The sequence below is a fragment of the Orussus abietinus genome, unplaced genomic scaffold (genome assembly GCF_000612105.2).
Source record: "Orussus abietinus isolate OABI.00-Male unplaced genomic scaffold, Oabi_2.0 scaffold11, whole genome shotgun sequence".
Classification (NCBI taxonomy): domain Eukaryota; kingdom Metazoa; phylum Arthropoda; class Insecta; order Hymenoptera; family Orussidae; genus Orussus; species Orussus abietinus.
In genome coordinates, this window is record NW_019396016.1 from 815,164 (window position 1) to 827,734 (window position 12,571).

Sequence of the window (12,571 nt, forward strand, 5' to 3'; positions counted from 1 at the left end):
CAAGCTCGTGAATAATTCCGTAAAGGGAAAAATGAGTAAACTATCGGCGGGGCCCGGAAAATTGATTTATCAATTTATTCCTAGGGGAGATAGGAGCCTCCTCTGGGGCTCCTTTGGACCCCTGGAACCAATGTGCCAAAAGGAGCAGTTGTCAGGAGGGCTGGCGGCAAATTAGTCGCCGTTTAAGCTAACACCTCCGGCATGTTTCGGCTTCAGTGATCCTTGAAGGAATCTCGAATCTAAAAGCGAGGATGTTCCCTTTGCCAGCCCTTACAAGCCGAAGGAGACGGAGGGCCCTCACGGGACATCCCCCGAATCTAAATTTTTCGAAACGAACGTCTCCTGACGAATGGGAACAGATGCAACCGAATTTCGGAAAGAGGGTCCTCGAGGCTATCGTGGAACTCCTGTGTTTTGAGTACGTGCCGAAATCCCTCTGGAAGTGGGAATACTAATAAACTTTCGGGATTCCGACTCCAGGGGGTGAGTCTCGTTACCCCTGAAGAGCAGACCTTGTTTTCTTACGAGAACGCGTTCTCTGTCGCCGAGTTTTAATTTCAGGATTTCCATAAATTTCTCTCCATTTCGAGCTTAGAGCCGAACCAAATCCAGGGTTCAGATCTTCGAGTTCGTTCGATCACCTTTCGCATGCAAAATTGACAATTTTGTATACAACATTTAAATGGTGACCGATAATGCAGTTTCGCAACAATGCCAAATTTTTCATACGAATCTATTCGTATGGGAAAAAGGTTCGTATAAACTCGGAAATTGGGTCCCACGTGCCTCTTTCGGAAATCCGACTACTTTCGGGAAAGGTATCTTAGGAAAGGAGGAATCCTTTTTCAAGTGTTCTTCCTGATTTACCGTAATATTCTACGGTACTTTGCTGTAATTTTAGTCCATCTTACGGGGTCGTGTACAACTCTCATACGGTGATCCTTCCTTTACAGCCAGGGGCTGTTAAAGTTGTACAACGCCCTGTGAAATGACGCCGTGAAGATTCTCGAGTGTGTGGCCGAGAAATGTCCTCTGCGGAGGTAAAGAGTGTCGTAAAGCTGCATTTCGACGACCCGAGAGCCACTTAGGCGGATCTTCCCCCAAGCCCACTTGACTGCTACGTGTAAGTAAGATTCAAAAAACCGGAAACGACATTTTAGACAGTCTTCTGTCGGATTCGGAAATCCATTGATCCTCTACTGGTTAATATTAGACCTCAGCTGCTTCCTTTAAGGCGAGACGAAGACTTCCCTTCACCAACCGACTCCATTGCGGTTACCTACGTAACACTCAACGTTGGTACACCGAAACGATTTGCATTTTTAATTAACCCGCTAAGAGGTCACTTTCATATAGCCTTAAAACAGACAGCGAAAAATGCGGAACCCGATTTACGAGAGAAGTGCCGATTTTCTCCAGGCAAGAATTAATTTTTGAGGTCCATTCCAGAGCCCAAAATGGCGGTATTGGAGTTCCGGTAGAGGCGACAATTCCAACAAACCCTCCTGAGATAGAATTTCAAGGAAACACCCGGGTGTCGGGTTCCCAGTTGGCCGGTGGGTTGGTAGCGTGTTAAAACGATTAGACACCTTTAGCTTTTCAGGAAGCGTGTTTCCGCCATCGAGGCACTATTTGTTTCGCAAATTTGTCCGCCCGGACGTAAACCAGACCGTGTACTCGTCGGCTCCAAGGGTCCTTTCACAGGCGGGTTTTTGAAGAGCTGAAAAAGGAAGGCGCACTCGAAAACGACCCTCGGGAAAGAGACGCACATCCAACCTCCGGAATTCCGTTTCTTCCTGAGCTTTAATTGGGCCGACCAGGCGAATGGGTTGCAAATTAAATGAGAATGAGCAAAACTTCAGGGTATCCTTTCCCCCGGGGGAATTTTTGGCAAAATGGCAAGAGTTGGACGTGGTTGGATGCGGTGGAGGCGCGGGGATATCTTTAGGTAGGAAATTATGGAAGGGCGGCGTATCGATGGCAGTTGCCAAATGATCGGAGGTTTTGGCCCATTTCCGATCGTTCCTCTACCGTTTCCGGAATGGGGAACACTCCCCAAGGAGCCTAGCAGCTTCCTGTAGGGTCTCTCTGACCTCACGTACGTCAGCGGACATCTTTTAAACAGGAGCTTTTCGGAGTTCATCCCTCGGGTCTGCACGTGCCGACAAAGACGCTCGTTCCCTGTTTCGTGTCCCGCGCTCCCTATTCTCTCCCCGGACGCGATGATTTACGTTGCAAATAGGGAACCACTCTGGAAACTCATCAGCCACGTGCGAGCCCTCTCCGCGTCTGGGAAAGAATCGCGAGAGTTCAATTCAAGTTTAATACCGCTTCTGAGAGACCTACGACGGCCAAGGAGTACCTTTTGGAGGCATTTTTCGAACGTTTCGAGATTCACGACTCGCACGGTGAATTATTACCGCGGGAAATGGTGTTTTGCAAGGGGACATTAATAATCGAGATTTTTTTTTCGAGCGAGGATTTCCGCATAAATTCTAAGCGAAGCGGTACGGGCATATTATTGCGGAAAGCTTGTAAATCACCGATGCATTGCTCGGCGTCATTTCCGCCGTGGAAAACTCTTCCTCTTTTCCCTCGCCAGGAAGCTGTCGTGATTTCTCCACTATGGCACCATCAAGAGTTCGCGAGAGATCGTAAGCAGCGAGCTTCTATTAAGCGCGGGCCTCGGGCCTGTCCAAACAGCGGTAAAGCCAATTTGCCGTGGAACATAAAACTACAAAGGCCAAGCACACCCTCCGGCTTTATTTATTTTATCAAACCCAGAAACGCGACTCGTCGAGACTACAAACTGAATTTACGAGGGCGCGACCATGGACGCGTTTAAATCGAGCCGAACCGATTATGCCCCTTTCGATTCGGTAAAGAGTCTTCATCCCTGGAATACCAAACTGCCCTCGAAAACAGGACTCGTGAGGAATAAAATAGGAAAGACGCGGAAAACAATTTCCCGGCTCATTTCCTGTGATCTAACCCCGGAAGCACCCTTCAAAATATGTGAAGGGCGCTGTAAAAAAACTTTACTCCCAATCGGGGCGATGCTTCACCCTTGTTTCATATTTACGGCACCGTTTGAGCCCTGATTTTTGCTATATACTTTTTTACACATCATTTTTTTATCACTCTGCTCGCAGGAGTCGGACGGTGAAGGAGGGTCTTCGCCCTGTTGAGAAGAAATACTATATAATTTTCTAACATTTCTGGTGCAAGTTTTATTAAGGCATCGAATTTATAATTTTACTACAAATTTACGTACTAAGGGTGGACGGATCTTATGAATTCTTTTTTTAACAGGGCGGGTTAGGTGCTAGGGAATAATATGTGGAGAGAGGCTTAAGATATTAAATTTCTTTTTATTGTCATATCATTCCATATATGTACATACAAGTCGGTCGAGCGAAATATGATACAGTGATGCAGCGGCGAAAACGATGCGGACTTGTCGCTCTTAAATAATGCTCAAGTTGGTCGCGACACAGCCGAGGTACGACCAATCGGCAGAATTCTACTCGGTCCGGGCACATCGAATTGCAAATTACACCGCGGCACTGTACATCACATTGCCACGTGTGCATTACCTATTCTAAGCCGCGATGTCTCCCTAAACACCAATCCGTCCGGTAGCGTTTTGGTTCATAAGCCGAATGCGAAAACGAAGGCGCGTCCATTTCGCCCAGGCTCTCTAAATCTATGGCCAAGTCGCTAACTAGGTGCCATCTTGAATACTCCGTACAAGCTAGTTAAAGATGAATTTTTTCGGGCATCCTCTCGCAAAAAGAAAATATTGACGAAATTAAGAAAATGCGTCGGGGTCGATTCTCGAATTCATAGGAATTTTTTTTTTTTTTCGCAGACGAATAGATTCGCATGAGAAACTTTGCATTGTTGCGAAGTCGCGTCCATTGGTCGACGTTCGAAAAGCATCCGGTGCGGAAATTTCGGTTGAAGGCGACTCGCGAAAATGTCCTCGTTTTTTCGGAATTTTCGACGCGCGTTCTCGAATCTCTTCGCGGATGGCATTTTTTTTTCCTCCGAACCACGAGGCCGTTCCTTAAATCCTGAGGTGATTAATCGGTGACATTAATGACTGGTCGGGTAGTGAACTTGATTCGGTGAGGGTGGAGGGCCGCTGATGCTCTGGACGATCATGCTCAAACAATCCAGACTGCTTCCCGCGTTTTGCGCGGCCGTAGTTTCCGTCTGGTCGAATCCTGGAACAGAAAGGAGAGAGAAATTTTTAAGGGACTTCCTTTTTCGAAACTCTGCGTATGCATATTCAACGAGGTCGAAAAAGCCTCCGCGGCCGGCAGCTCGGTTTGCTAATTTTTCTTTTCCCCCGGCTGACAAGCGAAAGAGGGATGCGAATTTGTTGGGAAAAGCAAATTTCCCCCCCATTTCGTAGGCGATAAGGTCAAAAGACGTCGATTCGCGGCATCTGCCACGTAAAGCACGGAGTTCTGCCCCGGAACATGAATATTCAAAGAGGTGGAGTGTCGAGTATTTCCCGGCCAACCTCTAAGGGGTCGATTGCTTCGCTTCGACGAGTTTTTCCAAGAATTCCGAGAGCTTCTCCATTTTTCTTAAGCTTATACGATAAGAAAAAGTTGCCAAAGAAAGGGTTGGATTGGGCCGGCGGCACTCGTTGGTTCTAATTTATTAATCAAACTTCGCCTAGGGGGAGGGCCGCGACAACGAGCCAATCTAGCCTTAAATCGACCCGAATGTGAAACTCTGCTTTAAAGTATATCTTGACAGCCGGCATTAACATAAATCATGAATATTCAATGAAGAAGGCGCGTAAAGTACCCGCTTTGCAAGTGTAGTCTGGAAGTTGGGAATTCTATTCCGACGTGTATCTACATTCGGAAAGGGTTGCGCTACATTTTCCCCGCAGTCACGATGAAGGGAAATGTCTACCGAGATGGACCGAATATATTTCCTTTGCATTATTTCAAGTAATGCCTACAGATATCCCGGAGAAAATTTACATCCCTCTTCCGGGGACGGGAAATTATTATCACGCTACGGCGTGTCGCGTTCGAAATCTAAATTTATTTAAATGAAAATACGGGTATTAATTCTTCACTCGGGATCAATGTGATGCGAAAGGTGCCGAGAAATTAAATCGACGTCGATGAAATAAATTTCATATATTCCCCGTTTTGGTGGTAACCCCATTTTGGATATCCAAGTGATAACACAAGCTGGCGCGCCATGTAACCGACGTTTATATTTATTTGTCTGCATTTTGCGAGAGACAAACCCGTGGTTTTTTTTTCCCTTCGAAGGGAATTTCGAAATTCGTCCTTCCGCGCAAGTATCGACTCGGCTGCTCGATGGAGTTCCGGTTATTGGCAGTAAACCCGAAACGCGAAAGCCCCCGGGATTACTCGGGAGGATATCCGAAAGCGTCGGAGAGGATATCCTCCCCCTCCCTTTTTGTCTTTCATTTTTCCCCCTGCCCGGACCTCTTGTACGAATCCGCATTACGAGGCAGCACGCGGAGCTTCAAAGCTTTGAAGTCGTTATTCTTGGCACTGCGCGATGCCCGGATAACCGCATGATTTGTTTCCGGGCTTGCTTTATGTTACGGGTTCCGATCTCTCATTACGCGTTGTACCTACACGGGGTCCTGCAAGTGATCACTTATCACGCTATTCATTAGGCCGGCGGTCTATCACCCCGACTTCTTCTAATTTGTACATCTTGTTGGCCACTACGCCGGCCGCTTTGTACTTGAAACGAAATCCGGCAGTCCCGAAAACCTGGAGGCAGAATTAATCTGATACGAAAGGACCTCAATGGACCGAAGTAAAGGATAATTATTGAGATGCAACGCAAAACTGCATCCCCCAGTTTCGTTATTACGGAACTTTTTGTAATGCCCCCGATACAGGAGCAAATTCAACCCTTTACTACTAAAGGCGACTGAAGGAGTTCGACATTTGGTCCAATATAGCGAGCACGCACTGATGAATTTCGTCCATATGTCGAGAGAACTCCCTATTCAAAGGGTTGAAGACGTATTCCCGTGAAAACGACGGCGATGGTCCTCGTCGCGGAGTAATCAACGGGATAGGTGAATCGTTATCAGGCGGAGCTCGTTGACTGGAGATTGAACGCGATCGGGGATAACGAACAGGGGTAATTACGGGCTAGGTACGCGATATTCAGGACTCAGAGGTACCCTCCACGCGCCTCCATTTGTTATGCAAATATGCAAATTCCGCACTTCAGGGTCCTCGGAGTGTTTCCGTTTGCTGCAAGGACCCCTTTCGCGGAGGACCCGGTAAATTACCCGAAAACTAGCCCGCCGGCGATTTACAGGGCGCGCGTTTAACTTCCTCCACCGGGTCACTTTTTGCGCCCCGGGGGGTCTCGCCGAGAAGAATTTTCGGGATTTAGGGGAGTTTCGGCGAGGTCACTCCGGGACGTGCCCGCGAATGGAGCAGTCAAGCCTCGGCCTGACGGCGGAAGGAATGCCGACGAAGACGTCCGAATTCGTTTCCTCGGTTAGTTTGAGTCGTCGTCCGGACGAGAATTCCCTCGTCAAGTCGCGGATCCCGGAATTCGAGTCGACGTCTCTCGCAAAACGCGACCCGAGCTCCGTGGCGAGGAGGGCCACGTCGGCGCCAATCGCGATTCGGCAATTATCCGAAGACGTCAACCCCCGGTGTCGGAACTCGTTAGCTGTCCGTCACGTAACGTCAACTCGTCGGCCGGGGTAAGAGCGTTTAACGGCGACGGACTCGGCCACTTAACGGCCGCGTTCTCGGCGTTAAACGTTGATCGATCGCTCTCCGGTAACGCCGACACGGGAGACGAGTCCGGCCGAGTCCGACCCACCTCAACGTAGGATGGAGGAGGACGGAGCGAGCGGCGGACGCGGGAGAGCGAGAGAGAGGAGACGACCATCGCGGATACCCGAGTCCTTTGAAGTACGGGGCGAAAAAATCCCAGATTATTTCTCGGGGCAATTCCAGAGAGCGCCGGAGGGACGGTAAAGTATATTCCATATCGGGACTCGAGGAGGCGCCGAATCATTTTTTCGAAATAACTATCCGGGGTTGAGAGGAAACGTGGAGGCGCGCGCTGCGCATCGGAAGGTACATATTTGATATCGACGGAAGACGCGTCCCGATGCATCCTCCACTTCCGGCACTTCCGTACAGGATGCATAATGCAGCGTTGCCGGGGGTTAAAATATGCATCCAGGAGTCCGTAGGCAGTGGTTAGAGGAAGAAAGGCGACGGCGCGAAAGAGGGACGCTCGATCTCTCGTCGGTTTGGGTGGAAGCGGCGTGCCGGAAATGATATTCATTAATATCCTGCCTGGCCGAACGGAGTTATGATCGTCTCCGTCCTCGACGCGTTGGCTTCTCTTCTGTAACACTCTATTTAACCTTACAAGAAATGACGGACGGAGAGGAGACAGCTCCCGCGATGGTTTGCGGCATATGAAATCGCCATTACTCCCGTCTTGCAGATTCGCATACCCTGGGACCAGTATTGCTAACTTCGGTTCCCTTAACTCTAGTAAAGTCGAACTGAAACGATAGGACAATTTGGTATGATCTAAAAAATGACGGTATACCCTCCTCCCTCAATCTATGCGGTTTTTATTCCCAATATTTTTTTTTTCTTTCGCATTGAGAGACTACGCGACGGAATTTTCATTCATCGTCGATGAAATTTCTCGGCGCCTTTCGTACCGCCTTAAGTCGGGCCTAGATATCCTTCCTTTAAGGCGGGCATCGGGAAATAGCGAGAGCAAGGTGTCGAGCACGGAGACGCCGTGATACGGTACACATGCTCGCTATTAAATGATACACATTTATAACGAGGCTCGTGGCCGGCATCAGAGACTCGCGATGCGGACATTTATCCCCGCGTCTATTTGCGTATGGGATTCGGGAGGCTTTCGTTTTTCGCTCCGGGCGCACCCAAAATGTAGCGGAATTAATTGGCCCATATTCTGAAAATAGACGAGCGGACGCGAGTACGCGCATTCGCGAGCAAAGGACGGAGGGTCGCGATATCCCCGATCGGGGGATAAAAAATCCTAGAAAAATCCCCTCGCCTGGGGTTCTCGGCAATTCTGGGCTAGATGGTCGAAATCGAATTTAGAAGTCTGGGAACGGGAACGGGAACGTCCGGAGGGGAGAAAATGGCCCCCGATTGCAGGTTGGGCGACTCGGAAAGCTCGTCGTGAGTCAACTCCTCCGAGGTGCTCTCTATAGGTGTGCACGCGCGAGCCGAGCGATAGGAGCGATACGAGCGAGTGCGTGCCAAAATCCCGAGGTGGAACGCATAGGCGGAGCATTATGGAAGCGATCCAAAACAAGCCTCATTTGCGGCGCAGTCGAGATTTGTGCGATGTCGCTTTAGGGCCCGGCCGGGCACGGAGTATTAGGCCATCCGGTGTATAGAAGGCAGGTACCCGCGAGAGAAGGAACTGCCACCAGGGCGATAATATCACTCGTGGATCCCCGCCAAACCCAACAGGCGAGTCCGGTTCTCAGGTGTTTGCATTGCTACTCGATATGTTGCGGCACGGAGTCGGGGCCGGACTTTTTGACATACCGCGACAAGTACTCGCGCGACGAAAGGCGAGTCAAGCCGTGGGCGAGGAAATTCACCGCGAGGGGCCCCTCGCGGCCATTCACTTAGAAATCAGGGAAAACGACTTCCATCTTCGAGAACCCACTGCCATTGATTTCATACGCTGAACGAAAATACAATTCGGTAAACGACATCCGGCCTGAAATTGTGGCAATGTTTCGGCGATCTCCACACTATTAAAAAAATGCATACGCCTTCGGTACTTAAGGTTGTAGTAAAATTACAAATTTGATGTCTTAGTAGTGAGAAACAAATTAATAAATTTGTACACCATATCCGAATAGAACATCCAAGAAAAGTGATATAAAATTATCATATATTTTTTTTAACGTCGCAGAGAATTTCTACGGAGCGTTTATCACGTTGATAACATACATTCTGGATCCGGTTAGTCCATGGAACTCATTTTGCGGTGAATTCATTGGGCGAATCTCATCGAGCCGCGCCAGTTGCATGGTTTCCTGCATATTAATACTAATACAGGTCGCCGAATTACGGGTTCAATTTAACCGAGCGCGAATGTTTCCACCTTTGGGGAGGCCGCGGTAATTTATGCGTAAAACCATCCGAAAGTGTGGAAAATGCCCTCGCGAGTGCGTCGTCAAAGGGACTTTCAATTTGGGAGCTTTCTCGAGGGGAACGACTCGTTTAAGCATTTTCTAGGGATGTTTTTCTCGCCCTTTCGCAATGCGAATCGCTCGTCGGAGGTACACGGGGTGTCTTACACAAAAGGTGACTCGCTTCCCTTGTCTCGGCGCCTCGTGGAAACGCGCGTTTCGCCTTTGTAAGAGTATTCGAATGGAAATGTCGGAGGTGAACTGGGAAATCTGTGCCACGGGGACGACCTCCGTGCTACGGGGCGCTCCCGTTGACCCCGAAAATCCCGGCCATATTTGCGACTACCGAAAAGGATTATTTATTTAGGACGTATCGCCCTTGGAAGTTGATTTAATCGAACATCATTTCACATTAAATAACATCTTGCAAGGAGAGTTGGCAATATTTAAAAGGTAACCTAACTACCCCCAAATGGTAAGAAACTTCATTATAAATATTATTCTCGCTGCTGCAAAATTCCTACAACAGCCAGCAGGATGCTCAACTATTAAAAAATAGTTGCAGCTACGATTTATTGTAAATCAAATGATAAATTGAGTTTCTTTATCAAAAATGGCTTAAAAGGGTCAAATTGCTCAGTTTACCAGCTCTTTTTCTCTGGGTATGGCTACTTGGTCGCTTCGAAAGCTAAACACAGAGAGCTTGTCTTTGCTACTTGAATTATGTTCCACGCTTGCCAATAACCAGGTATTCATTAACGCTAATTAATCCCAGTTTGTATTAATAGAAGCTACGCACTGCGTGCATGCGGCATGTATCTACCATCTACATTGCTCTTCCTTTTAATTTAGGATCGTCGGGTTCCCTTTTCGCCGTTGCTATTTCCACGGCGAAGACGTTCGAGATGCTTCCCCTTTCCTCCCGGTTTTTCGATCGCTCGTTAACTTCGATTTTCCCCCGAGTTATTCCCAAGTTTAATTAGCTTGAACATTGTTTTAACCATACGCTGTAAAATGAAAATCCCCCGCAACGAAGAAGTCCTGCATCTTCTTAGCGTCCTCTTGAATGCATCCTCAGCAAAACTCTTTCTATTTTTAATTCATTCAGGAGAGCGAAAGAGGCAAGTTATCGTTGGCAGATGTACTGTGGAATATATGCCATTTCGAATACGATTTTTATCCTGGATCACCTCCAACCTGCCCTCCTCCGCCATCGGGGGCTTCGCGAGAGACGCGGCGCGGCCATTTTCAAATAGCGCGCGCGAAATGAGGCGGCTCGGTTGGGCATTAATTAAAATAATCAGGGTCCACACTCGCGTTGCACGCTTCGGTAAATTGCTTGGCACCACCGACGTCCCTTCTGATATACTGCCTATACGTAGGTAGAGAAGCACGAGTGCGTTTCGCCGAAAACGAGCGCGCCTGCACTCTCGCAGGCGCCGCCATCTTTGTGGGACGCGGTAGCCGGATATTTGCTCATCGGTAAGAATCGGTCAGAAAATAGAAGCTGGCGTTCAGAAAATAGAAGTTAGACCCGTACGGATTTCCATTTACTCTTTTCAAGGTTTACGCTAAACGTTCGTTTCGAATCTTCGCTTCTTTCTTTTATCCTGTTTGGAAAGACCGCGAGGATTCCGGGAACGCGAAGAGGCCGCCGCCATCTTGGAAGATTCACGGGAGGATTAGCATGCTCGTCCGTCCTCATCGGCAAAAATCTTTCCGCCCGGTTTCCCAGGACGCTTCTTCTGTGAAAAGGGAACGCTTAAATGTCTCTCTCTGTGGCTCCTCGTTATTTATTGCCCACCGAGCCATGATGTCCACCCTAATTGCAAAATCTCTATCTATGCAGTAGCGGCCAATTTCGTCTGGGAACAACCGCGTAAGATACGATCGTCGTTAGCCAGGAATAGTTGTAATTGAACATCTATGGAAATGTACCGCGGTCGTTAACGAATGTTAATTAGTTGATCTCATCCAATATTTTATGTACATCGATAAAATGTCCTATCTAAATTACATACTCAATTATTGGGTATTTCGATGCCACAGTAAGTTCCAGTGAAATGACATTCTCTCTGTGACATGTAATCCAGGTAAAAATGCGTTAATATTTTTAAATTTAAATTTCCATCGATTTTTATCAGCGCAGAATTCTTAGAACAATTCAGCTCGCGAGGAGAAAATAAACCCAAAACGGAAGACGCTGGGTCGAGAAATGTTGCAGACTTTTGCGATCTTCTCGGCAGCGTCTCTTGAGAGCCAGTTTTGTTAGTTCCTCGTCAAGATGTCGTCGTCGAACGTTAATCCGAGGCTCGGCGGCACCGATTCTATAACCTTGTCAGCGTTCTTATTAAGCCCGTCTCACGAGCCCCCCAATTTCTCGAGAAGTAACGCCAAGCAGATGTTCGCGAACATTTTGCTCGTATAGTCCCACCGACGGGGGACTTTTATACGGCGACGAAAATTTATTCGAGAAAATTCGTATCGAGGCGCGCCGTTTCCCGGAAGGTTATTTTTCTCCCTTCCCCTTCGATCGGGATTTCCCCGAAATATTCGCCCTCTCTAAAAGCGTCTCTTGTTTTGACTTTTTAAATCCGAGTCCGCCACGATTTCACGAATTCGTATAATATTTAATATCCTCGAAATCCCGGAGGCGTTGGTAACGCAATCATCCGTATCGCACTTCGCACCTCCAGAAGGAAACATCAATAACATTAGGCGTCGCAAATCACGTATCCCGTGATTTATAATTCCCGCCACAATTGATGTTCCCTTTCGAGCGTACATCAAATGGAGGTTCTTAGCCGGAAGGGTGTATCTCGTATCTCGTGTCTTTGTACTCTGGAATTACGCCTTCCTGCCATGATTAAAGCACGAGTGATTCAATGCCCGGCCATGCGACTGCCGCAACAATAAATAATCCATGAACACGATTGGCCGAGTTCGACAAAGCCCACAATCGTAGTTAAAACCGGCAACAATAAAAAAAAAAAAATAATAATAATAATAATTGACAGTCCTAAATTTAAATTTCCCCCAATTTTTAGAATATTTCCGGTGCCTCCCACGTTGACACAAGTTGAATTTGATTTTATCGATTGAATTTCTTGGCGCCTCAAGAGAGGGTGTTTTCCCTTTTTTCGCTTTTTTTTTCTTCCATTGTTCCTTTAAACGAGGAACTCGAAATTCTCGGTGCATCTCCCGATGCGGCAGGATGTTTTCCATTTTTCGGCTTCGATAAAGACGGCCCCGATTTCGATGTTTCCGTGATATTAAGAGATTCCTCGTTGGGAGAAGTATGTATTTTGGCCGCAGTTTCCGCCGCGGTTAAACCCGCGTTTCTGCCAGAGACCTCCGCGACGATGCGTCAAACTA

The 12,571-nt window shown here is 47.9% G+C and overlaps 1 protein-coding gene across 1 annotated transcript in view; it reads right to left on the reverse strand.

Moving 5' to 3' along the window:
* Window positions 1-3,315: 3,315 nt before the first annotated feature.
* Window positions 3,316-12,571, reverse strand: part of LOC105703999 (transcription factor SUM-1) — a 34,230-nt gene continuing 24,974 nt past the window's right edge. The window contains exon 5 of the mRNA XM_012432825.2: window positions 3,316-4,229. Coding sequence (XP_012288248.1) covers window positions 4,099-4,229 — 131 coding nt within the window. The 3' untranslated portion in view covers window positions 3,316-4,098. The remainder of the gene's footprint in view (window positions 4,230-12,571) is intronic.